At 50.2% G+C, this 16,677-nt stretch overlaps 1 protein-coding gene across 1 annotated transcript in view; it reads right to left on the reverse strand.

Moving 5' to 3' along the window:
- The window catches only part of ATP10A (ATPase phospholipid transporting 10A (putative)), a 183,317-nt gene that overhangs the window by 39,361 nt on the left and 127,279 nt on the right, over window positions 1-16,677 (reverse strand). Inside the window, exons 4-8 of the mRNA XM_018065847.1 lie at window positions 11,642-11,748; window positions 11,149-11,280; window positions 9,505-9,635; window positions 7,709-7,961; window positions 648-865 (exon numbers count right to left, since the gene is read on the reverse strand). Coding sequence (XP_017921336.1) covers window positions 648-865; window positions 7,709-7,961; window positions 9,505-9,635; window positions 11,149-11,280; window positions 11,642-11,748 — 841 coding nt within the window. The remainder of the gene's footprint in view (window positions 1-647; window positions 866-7,708; window positions 7,962-9,504; window positions 9,636-11,148; window positions 11,281-11,641; window positions 11,749-16,677) is intronic.

The raw sequence follows: 16,677 nt of genomic DNA on the forward strand, positions 1-16,677 counted from the left end.
CCTTTTTGGGAACATTTCAAATATTTCTCACCTGTACTGACTCCAAAACTGGTATCAGGAAAGGCTGGGAGAGATTTCCAGCATAGTCTCCCTGCTGCCTGGGTTGAGAGCTCCCTGTCACATACCCCATGCAAACCCACCAACAGGCGACCATGAGTCTAGGTGACCTCTATGGCACCTTCTGTACAGATTTCTAAGAACATAAAAGAATAAGGCCACCATACATGAGCAGAACAGATTCTCCCTCACTGAAAGGATCTTTCAGAGGTTGTCACTCATGCACTTCTGGAAATTTCCCTACCAGAGAATGGTCCATAAATGTTTGGGTGGCTGACAAGGCAAGGGATGGGTTTGGGCTCATCTAATTCAGACTCTTTTCCTTAAACTTGGGTTTTTTCAGAGCTGTCATCTTGCCCTGCTGTTGCATTCATCTCGCAGGGCAGGACGGACTTCCTCTGCATCCCCCATCCTAGCGGTCACTCGCAGTTCCCAGCCTGAGAAGGCGGCTGTGTCAGTGCTTCATTCCGCGGAGTGGGGAGAAGACCCTAGCCAGAAAAACACTCCCTGACTGAACAGAGGAAGCCCCACACGCAAGAGCAGACGCCTCCGGTGACGAGGGGCCGTCACGGGAGGGCAGGAGGACTTACCATGGGGCTGCTGAAGGCCGTGAGCTCGGTCAGCATGCTGACGCGCCGGGCCTCTGCGCGGCTGCCCGTGCGCCGGTGAGCCCTGCTGCTCTGGCTCTGGTGGGCAGCTCGGGTGCTCGGGTGGCCCCCAGCGGCCCCTCGTGGGGGCAGCGAGCCCCCCCTAGGAACCACCTCCTCCTCCTCTGAGTCTGCCTCCTGGTACCTGGCCAGACGCTGGGCTGTGGAGAGAGGGACACCAAGTCACACTTCGTGGGGAGGCCAGGCGTGAAACTGAGGGATTTGGGTTCCAACGAGGCACACGCTGGGTGTCCCAAGGCCCTCTCCCTCTTCTCTCTGATGGTGAGACCACGTTTGACAGGGGTTTCCACTGAGGGACGAGGGCCATTCTCATTTACATGTCCCTTCAGTGAACCCACAGGGCTTACATTCTCAACTCAACTCCACGGATGAGAAGACAGAGTCTCGGCTCGTTAAGGTCACAGGATGAGGGGTGAGGATGTTGCCCAGGCCCACAGGCTGCAAAGCTCGCGTCCCATCCCACAGAAAGGCAGATGTGCATGGAGTCACACACGGCCCCTCTGTCCAGCAGCGCCGGTGTGAATGGGGTGGGTGGGCAGGAGGGCTGGAAGGCCCCCAGAGCAGCAGGGCTCCAGGCCTGGACCTTCATCCTGAGACCACTGGGACACCTGCTCACTGGGCCCGCAGGGCAGATCACACCTTGAGCGTCTGCTTTGCGGTCAAGCAGAAATAGCAATTCTGGGGATATGCCAAGGGTGCTCTCCTGAGGAGGCTCCCTGCTCAGGGTCGGGTGGGGAGTGGGTGCCATACTCACCCCATGAGGATGCGCACTTCCCACTGGGAAGGCTCACACCCTCCTGGGCTCGTCCAGCGGGGACGAATGCCCCCTGAGCAGCGGGGGACAAACGCCCTCTGAGCTCCCCCAAACAGGCAGCGCTCCGCTGAGGCCGGTGACTGTGATGCTGTGCTTGAGCCCTAGGGGGTGCCGGGGAGCAAGAGTCCCTGAAGCTGCCAGGACTGCTGTGAATCAGAGAGAAGTGCACCACGCGGCTGCTTGCTAACGCGGGCTCTCAACACGTCTTCTCAGCTTTACCTAGTTAGCTCTGCATCTTCCATCATGCTTGAGCAGCAGGAGACCATCACAGGGACCAACACAAGCAAGTACTAAGGGCCTCCAGAGCAGGCCTGGTGCTGGGTGGCAGCTGGGGGTGACTTGTGGGAGGAGCTGAGAGAGGTGCCCCCATCTGGGCTTGCCAGGGCATGGGCTGTCATGCGGGCCAGGCCCTGAACTCAGCATCTTCCTCGAAAGGGATCCAACCAGTTTATCCTAAAGGAAACTAGTCCTGAATACTCATTGGAAGGACGCATGCTGAAGCTGAAGCTCCAATACTTTGGCCACCTGATGCAAAGCGCTGACTCACTGGAAAAGACTGTGATGCTAGGAAAGATTGAAGGCGGGAGGAGAAGGGGACAACAGAGGATGAGATGGTTGGATGGCATCAGCCAGTAGATGGACATGAGTTTGAATAAGCTCCAGGAGCTGGTGATGGACAGGGAGGCCTGGTGTGCTGCAGTCCACGGGGTCACAAAGAGTTGGATATGACTGAGCAACTGAACTGACTGTCAAAGGAAGTCACCTGCCCATGGCTGCCTGGCTGTGTAACTGCCAACCCCAGGATTCCACTTCAGGAGCTCCTAATCCCAGGAAAAGACTCCAGCACACACTGCCTGAGTCCACACCACGGCCACCTGGTGGTGTGGTGCTGAGAGGGTGGCAGGGAAGGGCAAAAGCCAGGACCGGGCCTGTCCAGTTCCTGGGCTTGGACACTACGAGTGTGGTGTCAGCCTCCCGGGGCACACCGGTCTGCCCACACTCCCACAGCAGTAGATATTAGCCTGAGAGTGGCCGTCCCTCAGGCCACCGCTGATGTCTGTGTTGTGTGAATGGGCAGCAGTGGCTTTGGTGAGGCCCTCAAGGTCCTTAGGGAAGATGGGGACAAGAGACAGCTGACACTTGACCCTCGTCCTGCACTGTCACCAGGATACGAGGTAGAGAGGGACATGCCTATGGTCTGTGTGGCCGGTTCAAGTGCATGTGAGCTGGGCTCACTGCTCAGAGCCAAACTGACCTGAATTCATTTTACTGATCTGTTAGACCATGGCAGCACCCACTAAGGAGGACCTTGGCCACGGGGGTCACTGATCATTGCTCTTCTTTAAAACACACTTCAGATACACCTGGGTGTTTTTACCTTCCCTGGAAATGCTTTCCTCTGTCTTCTGGGGTGATGGACCACTCTGGTTTTATGGTAAGTATCTGACAACTCTCAAAATCCTTCTGTAATCTTATGTGGAATTCTGCCCACAGAGCCCCAGTTCCAGTTTAATGGCTGACTTTAGACCTCGTCCTCTGAGTCCTTCACAACCAGGCTGAGTTCTGCTTTTAGGACTCCAAGCTGTTCTGTGCAAGTCCAAGGAGTCCAGGAAGGAACAAGTCAGAGAAAGAGGCAGGTGGGTGGATGGGACACTGTTCCTGACCATATATTACTGGGTGGCAAATAAAACATTAAAGAAATTGAATATGTTCCTATGCCTTCTATAAACTTCCATAAGCCTTTTATCCTTACCCATTAGAGGGCTACTACTGCTGCTACTAAGTTGCTTCAGTCGTGTCCAACCCAGTGCGACCCCAGAGATGGCAGCCGACCAGGCTCCGCCATCCCTGGGACTCTCCAGGCAAGAACACTGGAGTGGGTTGCCATTTCCTTCTCCAGTGCAGGAAACTGAAAAGTGAAAGAAGTCACTCAGTCGTGTCTGACTCTTTGCAACCCCATGGACTGCAGGCTACCAGGCTCCTCCGTCCATGGGATTTTCCAGGCAAGAGTACTGGAGTGGGTGCCATTGCCTTCTCCCATTAGAGGGCAGACAGAATTAAAACCACAATTGCAGAAAACTAACCAAACTGATCACATGGACCTTAGCCTTGTCTAGCTCAAGAAAACTATGAGCCAGACCAGTACGGTCACGCAAGACAGACAGGTCATGGTGAAGAGTTCTGGCAAAATGTGGTCCACTGGAGAAGAGAATGCAAACCACTTCAGTATTCTTACCTTGAGAACCCCATGAACAGTCTGAAAGGCAAAAAGATGTGACACTGAAAGATGAACTCCTCATGTGGGCAGGTGCCCAGTTTGCTACCGGAGAAGAGTGGAGAACTAACTCCAGAAAGAATGAAGAGATGGAGCCAAAGTGAGAACAACACCCACTTGTGGATGTGACTGGTGATGGAAGTAAAGTCTGATGCTGTCAAGAACAATACTGCATAGGAACCTAGAATGTTAGGTCCATGAATCAAGGTAAATTGGAAGTGGTCAAACAGGACATGGCAAGAGTGAACATTGACATTTAAGTAATCAGTGAACTAAAATGGACTGGAATGGGTGAGTTTAACTCAGAGGACCATTATATCTACTACTGTGGGCAGGAATCCCTTAGAAGAAATTGAGTAGCCATCATAGTCAACAGATGAGTCTGAAATGCAATAGGTGGATGCAATCTCAAAAATCTCAGAATCATCTCTGCTCGTTTCCAAGGCAAAACATTTAATATCACAACAATCCAAGTTTATGCCCTGACCAGTAATGCTGAAGAAGCTGAAGTTGAAAGGTTCTTAGAAGACCTACAAGACGTCCTAGAGCTAACATCCCCCAAAAAAGTCCTCTTCATTACAGGGGACTGGAATGCAAAAGTAGGAAGTCAAGAACTACCTGGAGTAACAGGCAAATTTGGCCTTGGAATACAAAATGAAGCTGGCCAAAGGTTAACAGAGTTTTGCCAAGAGAACACCCTCTTCCAACAACACAAGAGACAACTCTATACATGGATACGACCAGATAGTCAATACCGAAATCAGATTGATTATATTCTTTGCAGACAAAGATGGAAAAGCTCTATACAGTCAGGAAAAACAAGACCAGGGGCTGACTGTGGCTCAGATCATGAACTCTTTATTGCCAAAGTCAGACTTAAATTGAAGAAAGTAGGAAAAACCACTAGACCATTCAGGTATGACCTAAATCAAATTCCTTACAGTGAAAGTGATAAATATACTCAACGTATGAGATATGAAAGACAGAGTGCCTGAAGAACTATAGAAAGAGGTTTGTGACATTGTACAGGAGGCAGTGATCAAGACCATCTCCAAGAAAAAGAAATGCAAAAAGGCAAAATGGTTGTCTGATGAGGCATTACAAACAGCCGAGAAAAGAAGAGAAGCTAAAGGCAAAGGAGAAAAGGAAAGATATACCCATCTGAATGCAAAGTTCCAAAGAATAGCAAGGAGAGATAAGCAAGCCTTCTTCAGAGACAAATGCAAAGAAATAGAGGAAAACAATAGAATGGGAAAGACTAGAGATCTCTTCAAGAAAATCAGAGATACCAAGGGAACACTTCACACAAAGATGGGCTCAATAAAGGACAGAAATGGTACGGACCTAACAGAAGCAGAAGATATTAAGAAGAGGTGGCAAGAATACAAAGAAGAACTGTACAAAAAAGATCTTCATGACCCAGATAATCATGCTGGTGTGATCACTCACCTAGAGCCAGACATTCTGGAATGTGAAGTCAAGTGGGCCTTAGGAAGAAATACTACAAACAAAGCTAGTGGAGGCGATGGAATTTTAGTTGAGCTATTTCAAATCCTAAAAGATGTTGCTGTGGAAGTGCTGCACTCACTATGCCAGCAAATTTGGAAAACTCAGCAGTGGCCACAGGACTGGAAAAGGTCAGTTTTCATTCCAATCCCAAACAAAGCTAATGCCAAAGAATGCTCAAACTACCACACAATTGCAGTCATCTCACATGCTAGCAAAGTAATGCTCAAAATTCTCCAAGCCAGGTTTCAACAGTACATGAACTGTGAGCTTCCAGATGTTCAAGTTGGATTTAGAAAAGGCAGAGGAACCAGAGATCAAATTGCTAACATCTGCTGGACCATCGAAAAAGCAAGAGAGTTCCAGAAAAACATCTACTTTTGCTTCATTGACTACACCAAAGCCTTTGACTGTGTGGATCACAATGAACTGTGGAAAATTCTGAAAGAGAGGGGAATACCAGATCACCTGACCTGCCTCCTGAGAAATCTGTATGCAGGTCAAGAAGCAACAGTTAGAACAGGAGATGGAACAATGCAATATTCCCAAATCGGGAAAGGAGTATGTCAAGGCTGTATATTGTTACCCTTCTTATTTAACTTATATGCAGAATACAACATGCGAAATGCTAGGCTAGATGAAGCACAAGCTGGAATCAAGATTGCCAGGAGAAATATCATTTACCTCAGATATGCAGTTGACATCACCCTTATGGCAGAAAGTGAAGAAGAACTCAAGAACCTCTTGATTGATGAAAGAGGAGAGTGAAAAAGTTGGCTGAAAACTCAACATTCAGAAAACTAAGATCATGGCACCCAGTCCCATCACTCCATGGCAAATAGATGGGGAAGCAATGGAAATGGTGAGAGACTGTATTTTCTTGGGCTCCCAAATCACTGCAGATAGTGACTACAGTCATGAAATTAAAAGATGCTTGCTTCTTGGAAGAAAAGCTATAACCAAGCTAGACAGCAGATTAAAAAGCAGAGAGATTACTCTGCCAACAAAGGTCCATCTAGTCAAGGTTATTGTTTTTCCAGTGGTCATGTATGGATGTGAGAGTTGGAATATAAAGAAAGCTGAGGGCTGAAGAACTGATGCTTTTGAAGTGTGGTGTTGGAGAAAACTCTTGAGAGTCCCTTGGACTGCAAGGAGATCAACCAGTCCACCCTAAAGGAAATCAGTCCTGAATATTCATTGGAAGGACTGTTGGTGAAGCTGAAACTCCAATACTTTGGCCACCTGATGCGAACTTACTCATTTGAAAAAAACAAAAACAAAAACAAAACCCCATCCTGGGAGAGATGGAAGGCTGGAGGAGAAGGGGATGACAAAGGATGGGGTGGTTGGATGGCATCACTGAATCTATGGACGTGAGTTTGAATAAACTCCAGGAGTTGGTGATGGACAGGGAAACCTTGTGTGCTGCAGTCCATGGGGTTGCAAAGAGTCGGACACAACTGAGTGACTGAACTGAGCTATGCCTTCTGTTATATGATTCATTTTAACATGGAGAATATGATGAATATCATGATAATTCTTGATGTTATAAAAGTCACAAATATCCATGCTTCCAACAGATCTTTCCCACCAAATGCCCCTAGAGAACAGCTTCCTATGCCTCCATGTTGTTCCCCTGTTCTGTATTTGCTTCTGCTTCTGTGGCAGGGTTTCTTTGATGTTCTGAGATGCCATTTCAGACACAAAGGGGAGTCCTGCTTGCAGAGCAGGTACCCCCTCTCTGGGAGACATGATGGCCCCAGAGACACTTCTGTGGTACGGGGACCCTCTCCTGATTCAGATGGGTGGCGGGCTGCAGTCACTCCTTGACATAGGAAGCAGATGACTCCCTTGTGCATTCAGAGGGGACGGAGGGAGGATGAAAAAGCAGGTGGGAGGAGGAACTGATTGCCCAAATTCCAAAGAGAGGTGACACTTCTCTCTGGGACATTGTATTTCATTGGAAAGAACACAGCATAGACTGCCCAATACTCTGCTGAGCATTTTCAGCTGATAATAAGGAAATAGACGGGTGGCAAAGGAAACATCTCTTTGCCTCTTGGTATGAGAGAGACTGAGTGCCTCTGATGTGAGTTCCTCGAAGTTTCCCTCCTTGGTTCTGCTTGTCTGGCAGAAAATGAATGTTTAAGCAGATGCCCACCACACCAGACAGTGCAAGGGAGCAGGGTGTCATCAGCACTGAAGAGAGGGCGTTTCTGTAGATGCTGGTCCAGAGTTGCTTTGACAGCCTTTCTGTTTTACTCTCCCCGCAAAATAATCAATCCCTGAAGCTCTCTGTTTGTGTACACACACACACAAGCGCACAGGCATCCAGCTCTGCTAGCTCGCTGGTCCTGCCCAGACAGGAAGCCCTGTCCCCAGACTCACCATTTGCATCATGAGAATATTCTATGCCAGACACAGTGCATCTTCGGAAAACCATCTTATTCTCAGTTAAAGTGCCCGTTTTATCTGAGAAGATATACTGTATCTGCCCTAGGTCTTCCGTGATGTTCAGAGCTCGGCACTGCAGCTGCGAGTCTGTTTCCTCGTCGTATAGTTCTATATCCTGGTTAATGAAGTACACTTGGCATACTTTAACAATTTCGATAGAAACGTACAAGGAAATAGGGATCAAAACCTAGGAGACACAAAGCACACAGAATGAATGACAGTGAGGACCTGCAAGCTGGGGATTTCGTTTTCAATTTAAATGACAAATAACTATAACTGCAAGTAAGTAGGGACTATACTGTACCTTTCAGAGCTTAAACAGGCTGGCTTAGAGTCAGTATTGTTAGACTATTAGAGTATTGGCAAAGAGTTTAAACTAGGGCAGCCTATGGTGCCACAGAGAGGAAATCCACTACCATGTCTGGAAGCATGGAAACCAGGGCTTGTATAGAAGCAAGCATTTTCATATTACTAAGTTGCACGTGAGAGAAGCTAGGGAAGGAGAGAGAGAAACAAAACACATGGCACAGTCAGAGTCCTCAAAAGCAAAGTCACCTCACACCCAGGCTGAGCCGGGGCTCCCGATGGCAGGAGCTGCCCGTGCCGCAGACACACCCCACCGTTCAGGAGAGACAGTCTTTTCAGAGGCGGGTTCTGTGCCGGAGGACAGTCTCTGTGATCTTGTACAATACAGAGCAGAGGCAAGAGGCTTTGAGAAGAACAGTCACAGTTATGCTTTGACAATTCAAGAATAACCTTCATAAAATCAACGTTCAATTTTGTCTTTATTTGTGGAGTAACCGTATTATGCTGATACTTACGGGTTCAGACTATCAATCCTGACTAACTGGGTTCTTTGGGTAACTTAAGCATATGTAAATGCAACGCCTACTACAGTACAAACTCAAGGCTAGAACAAAATTTGCATTCATAAAAGGAGACTAATTTGGAAAGTTAAATAAGACTATTGCCCGTTGTGTGAAGCACATGTAAAAAAGATAGTAGAGCCCACCTTAAGCAAAGGCTAAACCTTCTGCTTACTCTTTCTCCCTGAGGAGGGTGGCAGAGATGCTCCCTGCCCCTGCCACTCCCACAGGCCGGTGGGCCATAGTTTCTCAGTTAATGATGAGGACTTGTTTGGGAGGCAGGGGGAACTAATGATAACAACAACAACAATAATAACCAGTGCTGCAAACTGCAATGTAATATCCTGAAACGACTCCTGGAAAAGAAAAAGCACATCAGTGGAAAGACTAGTAGAAGCTAAATAATGTCTGGAATCTTGTTTGTGGCAGTCTTAAAGCTGGTTTCTCAGTTTTGACCGTGTACCATGGAAATGTAATACACTCACATTAGGACACATTTGGTGAGGGGCATGTGAGAACTCTCTGTACTATTTTTTATAACTAGTCTGTTGATCTTAAAATTATACTAAAATAAAACGTGGGCTTTTCAAAGAAGTAATTGAGTGAAAAAAAACACTGATCAAAAAACCAACCCCTCAGAACCTAAGAATCTTAAGAACAGTAAAGGAGAACTTTAACTTGAAAAGCACCCCAGGAAAGGTCCTTTAGATAAGTCAGGTGGAACACAAAAGACAACACATTCATCAGGTCAATCTGTGCTCCACCCAGATGCAGAATCTGTAGGAAGTTCTTAGAAGACTGCGGTGACTTGAAGTTCTCACCAGAAAGCTAAAGCAACTGGCATACGGAACTTAGTATTGTTACCTGCAAAACTATTATCATTGTCAAAAACGAGTAAACTGCAGCTGGGACTGGGGATAAAGAGGTGCCATCAGACTCAGGGACATCAAATAATGATTTCTTCTCTTGATAGCGCTGCACCCACAGTCCATGTCCTGTAGCAAAATTCAAAGAGAAACGTCATCCACCCAATAGAGAAATAAGAGTAGTGTTAGTCCAAATCACAGCAACACTTTAAGACTGTCACTCCACACAAGCACAGTGGGCTTTGTGCACCCAACTGGCCACCTAAGAAAGCAAAGCCCATGGTACTGTTGGCACCGTGATCAGAGTGCTGGAAGGCAGGCCCTGGGACTGGGACTCTGCCCTGGACCTTCCCCGTCGCTGGCACCCAACAGCACATGGTCACAACGCGGGAACTGGGTGTGTGCGGGCAGCTGCCAGTGAGGAACCCCAGAGATGAGTGTCCTAACGTGTCTTGCAACACACTGCTGCTGCTGCTAAGTTGCTTCAGTCGTGCCCAACTCTGTGCGACCTCATAGACAGCAGCCCACCAGGCTCCACCATCCCTGGGATTCTCCAGGCAAGAACACTGGAGTGGGTTGCCATTTCCTTCTCCAATGTGTGAAAGTGAAGTTGCTCAGTCTTGTCAGACTCTTCGTGACCCCATGGACCACAGCCTACCAGGCTCCTCCATCCACAGGATTCTCCAGGCAAGAGTACTGGAGTGGGACGCCATTGCTTTCTCCTTGCAACACACTAGTAGGCTCTGAATACTGCCTGTTGTCCCTGCTTGGAGATTCAAATTTCACATCTCACAGACTAAGAACCAGTGAAGTTGCTCAATCATGTTTGACTCTTTGGGATCCCAGGGACTATAGCCTACCAGACTCCTCCATCCAGGGAATTCTCCAGGCAAGGGTACCGGAGTGGGTTGCCATTTCCTGCTCCAGGGGATCTTCCCAACTCAGGGATCCAAACCCACGTCTCCCACATTGCAGGCAGACGTTTTACCATCTGAACCACCAGGGAAGTCCGACAGACTGAGAAGCCAATGGCAACACACATGATCTCACCGTGCCCAGCTGATGACAGAGCCCTTTCATGCCCACACACCTGTGCCTTTAATAGGCTCTGAAACCTGTCACACCTGGGCATGGTGGCAGCTGAGCGGGGGCACAACCGTCATTTGCCCGGAGGCACCACGTGCTTGCCTGCCAGGCACCCCCAGGCAGGTGAGGTCTGGAAGCCACAGGAGGCTGCAGGTGCCAGAGTCAGCTCTCAGCCTAACTCTAGCCCCTTCCAGAACCCAAATAGTGTTTGCCCTGTTTCCCCAGAGTCCCTTTTAGCAGAATTTGTGCTTCTGCTGCTCTTTATTCCTGCTGTCAGAAGGTCAGTGTCACTTTTTCCACTGGAATCATTACAGTAGACGTGATTAGGCTGTCCTTCCACCCAAGAAGTTGCCCATTCCAAAAATACCGCTTTGCCGAGCTCATGCATTGAGGCGTCTCCACGTGGCCTCACTGGGACAAACACCCCGAGTCCCAGCCCGGGACAAACGTGTATCATTTGGAGCACCAGGTCAGAAGGAGACAGAGGCAGCCTGGCAGGCATGCCTGGGGGCCGTCCAGCAGTGCCCACTCCTCACGGCCCTCCAAGAAGACTCACCAATGGCTGAGAACAGAGACATGCAGATGAGGAGCAGGACACACCAGAGCACGTCGCAGTTCATCTGCCTCTCCAGCCGGCTGCGCTTGTAGCGGGGGCCACTGTTGTTCAGCAGAGCCTTGGTCTCATGTCCTGCAGGGCAGACAGAGAAGAGCAATGCATCAGGGCCAGCGCGGACAGATGGACTCAGAAGGCTGCCATCCAGCGATCCACAAGGGACAAGCTCAGTCAGAAAACCGGGCTCCACAATGCAGCTCAAATGTGTGACCACCTTGGGGCAATGCAGAGAAAGAAACAGGCTAACATGCTAAGAACACTCCCGGTCCAGATACTATCAAACATTTTGCTTCTGTTCTCCTGGTTTCCTGCAATGGGTTTATGCTACTTTGATAATCAGGAACAGAACAAAACAATCAGGGAGCCATGTGCAGGAACATCCAGCCCACTGTGGCAAGCCAGCGCCTGTCCCAGACGGGTGACATGCAGCACCCACCTGCATAGATGACAATACCAACGACGGCTTCCGTGTTTCGGAGGGTGCAGCCTCGAAGCAGCAGATTTTCTTTGTAGAGTCCAGCCTTTTTGCCATTGCCATGTATGCTGTCAGGGGAACAGTTGGCACGGGTCAGGAGGGTGCTCACTACTCAAGCAGTGCCACCAGGGAAGGCAGGCCCAGGCGAGGAGCTGGACAGGGGAGGGGCGGAGGGGCCCAGTGGGTCTCGGCAAGAGCGGAGATGGGGCTATGCAAACTTCTAGAAGCCTCCCCAGAGCCTGATGTTTGTTATTTACTTTGCCCATGGGCTTTGTGGAATAATAAGAAATGTATAATTTCGTCTCTGCTCCTGGTACCTGACACAGGGCTCCTAGAATAACCTTTTATTCTAATAATTAGCCCCAGTACCTGGCACAGAGCTCCCCAAATTCTTTAATTTCCTAAGTGATAAGAGCACTAGGAATGTCTGCTGTTCTAATACTTGGTCTTTGAGCCTGGCTGTTCCTGACACACAGGACTGAGCCTGTCACCCATGGGATCTGATACTCTCCCTGCGTGGTGTCAGAATTGAGTTAGACTGTGGGATAGCCAGCTGATGTCACAGAATTGCTTGGTGTGAGAAAGACCCACACATCAGAATTGGAAGCAGGGCCACTGTAGGCTTGTCACCACAGAGACTGGCCACAGTTTAGAGAGGGCAGAGCCCAAACTGGGGCCTGAGGTGGGAAGCTTGCCTAGGAAGACCCTGCCAGGTGGGCTCTGCCCATGGCCTTCTCACCACAAAGAACACTGCTCACCAGTACACCTCATGTTGTCACAAAGTACAAATATTTCTCTAGAAAAAGGGATCACATTGGTTTCAACAATACTGTCTACATTCTGTTCTTCTTATAAAAGGTCATTAGAAACATCAAAATGTTAAATTTGATGTGATAAATTCCATGAGACAATTTTATAATTTGGCTTATTGGGCTTCCCAGGTGGCTCAGTGGTAAAGAATCCATCTGCCAATGCAAGGAGTCACCTGAGATGTGGGTTCGATCCCTGGGTTGGGAAGATCCCCTGAAGGAGAAAATGGCAACCCTCTCCAGTATTCCTGCCTGAAGAATCCCATGAATGGAGGACCCTGGTGGGCTGCAGTCCATAGAGTCACAAAGAGTTGGACATGCTGAGCGACAGAGCACGAGTTATTTAGATTCAGACTATACAAAGTTCAGGCAACTGCTTTTTAAATTCATCTTCTTGACCCATTAATGGCAGGCACACCCTCAGCCCTGTTAGCCAAGGCTGTCCTATGCTAGGGCCTCACTGGTGTGGAGGGGGTCCCAGGAGCCTGATGAATGGGTCACAAGGGGAGGCCCTGGAGGCTTCCAGAACTCAAGCAGGGGTGCAGCCTGACCTCTGTCAAGCAGGCAGTAGCCCCCGCCTTCCACAAAGCCACCAGCTCACAGCCTAGGTGGACAGGCCTCTCCAGCCCTTGTGCCCACCCGCAGCCCCGCCTCCTTCTCTGAGGTCCGGAGACCAATCAAAGACCCCTGCAAGTACCATCCCTCCCACAGCTCCTGGCACAGTACCCACTGACCAGAAACAGAGCTGGTCTGGGGAGGAACAAGGTGAAAAGGAGCCCAGGAGGTGTTTTCTTGGAGCAAACAGCACTTCCTGCCACTTCAGTCCCTGGCCACCTGCATGAAGGACGTGTCAGACACAATCCACATTCTTCACAACCAGGGAAATCAAAATATTTCACAGTGAAGAAAAGAAGCTAAACAAGATAAGGCCAAAGCACATGCTGAGGGACACATTTCCTGCAAACCTGGTATTTACCATCACAGCATCAGTTTCTGCGGAAGTCATGCAAAATAATGTGCAGGCCCATGGGCAGCCAACCCTGTGTAATACCCGCCTTGTGGCAATTCCAGAACAGAGTAAAGTTTCACTTTAAAAAGAGATTCAAGACTTGAGACCTCAGTGCCAGCTAAGGTGTCAAGAGACCCCCATATGGGAGACGTCACACACAAAACCCAGCTCCACCACCACGGTTCTCTCTGCAACAGCCAGGCATGGAAACCACTCCTCAGGACAGCAGCCAAGGACACGTCATCTAAACCAAACCAGTTAAGTTTATTCAGAACAAGAGATAAACTCAACAGAAGCAAGAAAAAGGCATTTATTCCATTAAGCTTCCTTTGACATGACCTACACCTTTTAGCAACTACTGTGCTTTCTAATGAGACCAAGTCAGACCAGAACTGATCTCGGCAGGTTCATCGGCCTGTTTACAGCTCCAGGCTGCACACACCGATGATGAGGACTGTGCTCTAAGTGATGACCCTGCACCAGAAAGGGAGAAAGGCTGCAGAATGGCGTCACTTGGCATGCTTGGTAGCAAAAGGGCTGCCTCGGTCTCCGGACGGGGAAAGTCCCTGCAGAGGGCGGCAGGGTCCCGCAGGCTCAGGGCTGACTCTGGGAAGATGCATACGACAACGTGAGCCCAGCACACTGCCCTCAGCAGCTCTTTTTTATGGGCTGACGTGTGTTCTCCCCCAGAATTCGTTTGTTCATGTCCTAACCCCAGTATCTCAGAATACTGCACTTGGAGTCAGGTCTTTAAAGAGATGATTAAGTTAATATGGGGGCCTATGGGGGCATATGGGTGGGTCCCACCGCCACAGGCCTGCTGTCTCTGTAAGAGCAGGAGACTCGGAACCCAGAGTCAAACACAGGGGTGAAGGCAGTGTGGGGACATAGGGAGAAGGTGGGCGTCTGTGCGCTCCGGAGAGGGAACTCGGGAGACGCCGGTCCTGCCAACACTCGCATGTCAGGCTTCCAGCCTCCAGAACTGTGAGACAGTGTGTTTCTGTGGTTTAAGCTACCTGGTCCATGTCAGCCCGAGCAAAGGGACACATCCTTTAACGTTTAATCTGAGCCACGCAGAAGAGCTCCTGGGGGGCGGCCAGTATCCTGAGGTCCCCCGTGGTCCCGCAGGCTCTGTGGTCTGCAGGCAGGGACCCCAGAACCCACTTCACGGAGGACTTAGGACAAGAAACAGGGCCCAGCTTTACAGCTGGAAATGGAACCTTGAATCAGAAGACAAAACCAACTAACCTCTCGGTTTTATTCATTCTTTATGAGTAAGTGAAAATGGTGGCTTCAAAGGCCACCATCACTCTGCCCCGGGGCTGTTGGGCGAGCAGAGCCCTCATGGCCAGAGTCTACATCCACAGCAACTCTCTGGGCCGCCAGGGCCCAGGGCAGTGGAAAAGGTGGGCAGTGGTAGTATTTCCAGCTCCTCTCTCTGAGGATTTTGTAAGTGCTTCACTAAGGGGACGGGGCTTCCCAGCTGTCACGGTAGTAAGATCCACTTTCAGTGCAGGAGACGCATGAGAAGTGGGTTTGGTCCCTGGGTCGGGAAGATCCCCGGGATAAAAAACGGCAACCCACTCCAGTATTCTTGCCTGGACAATCCCATGGACAAAGGCGCTTGGCCTGAGCAACTGAACACACATGCACAGCTAAAGGGACTGCATTCAGGTCAACGAGCAGGGGCTTCCCTGGTGGTTCAGTGGTAAAGAACACCCGCCCGCCAATGCAGAAGACACAGGTGTGATCCCCGACCCAGGAAGATGCCACATGCCGCAAGGCAACTAAACCCCGTGTCACAGCTACCGAGCCTGCACCCAGGAGCCGCAACTACTGAGCCTGAGCGCTCCACAGCCTACGCTCTGCGACAGGAGAAGCCACAGCAGCTAGAGAGAAGCTCTCCTCCTCCAAAACTGAAGGGAAGCCTGCAGGGCAGTGAGACCCAGCACAGCCAAAACTAAATAAATAGAGTTATAAAAGCCAGTGGGCGTTAAAGCACACTGGAGTAATGAGGCACCTAAGGCTTTTAAAAGCCTGAGCTATGTTTCATATACTGTGAAATTCATCCATTTAAAGTGTAAAGCCCAGGTTTTTTGGTATATTCACAGAGTTTTTCAGTAATCCCTAGCAGCTAATTTTAGAATGTTTTCATCAGAAAGAAACCCTATACCCGTTGGCAGTCACTCCCCATTCCTCCCCCACGTCCAACCCTGGGCAAACCACAAATCCCCTTTTTGCCTCTAAAGATGTTCCTACTGTGGGCATTCACCCAATGGGACCGCACCGCACGGCTGACCCCACCCTCTGGCACAAAGTGCTCCAACTCACAGCGGGTCTTTCACTCCATTGTCAGCCACTGTTCCGTCCAGAATTTGCTGGAAGCCAAGGTTCAGAAACCAGGATAACTTTCTGGGGATAAGGGGGAGGGGATGAGCTGGGACTCTGTCTGGGGGTGTCTTGGCACAATCTCAAGCAAGGTTAGCTCTCCAGCTGCAAACAGCTACGGTTTCACGTTTGGATTAAGAGTGAAACCCACTGGACTGCCCGGTGGCCTGAATGGGGCTACAGGGCAGCAGCTGAGGCCGGGCTGAAGGCAGGCCGCCAGGGGCAGACGAAGAAAGCCAACAAACCAGGGAACTGGCTCCGCAGCTGCTCTGGCCCTGAGGCTCTGGCCCTGAGGCTAAGCCGCAGCTCTTCAGTCCAGGGCAGCCCCAAGCCTGAGCATCAGGACGAGAGGCAGGCAGAGGCCCCCTCCCCGCCTTCTGCTTGGAGGAGGGCTCAGGACCTGGAGGAGGACTCAGGACCTGGGCCCAGGCCCCTCTCCGAGGCCCTGCTCAGCCGCCTCCCGCTCCCCAGCAAGCTTCCTGCAGACCTCCGCCCGAGTCACAGAGGGAGGCGTTTTCAACACACCGCAGCCAACAGCTAGCTCCAGAGCCCCGGCTGGATAGGCCTGTCCACGAGAGGGTCCCATCTGCACCCTGACATCCTTGTAGCAAATCCTAAATACTGCCCAATAGATAGAGCAAGGCGCAGCTGCAGGGGCGGTCTAGGCACTCAGGACCTGGGTGGGCCAGGCTCTGGTGGAAGCAGCAGGGAGGACGGCCTGTTGGGAAAAGTGAGAAAAACCGTGACAGGGTAACAGGGCTGGACCAGGGCTGGGAGAGGTCCCTGAGGCG

This window comes from Capra hircus, chromosome 21 (assembly GCF_001704415.2).
Source record: "Capra hircus breed San Clemente chromosome 21, ASM170441v1, whole genome shotgun sequence".
NCBI classification, from domain to species: domain Eukaryota; kingdom Metazoa; phylum Chordata; class Mammalia; order Artiodactyla; family Bovidae; genus Capra; species Capra hircus.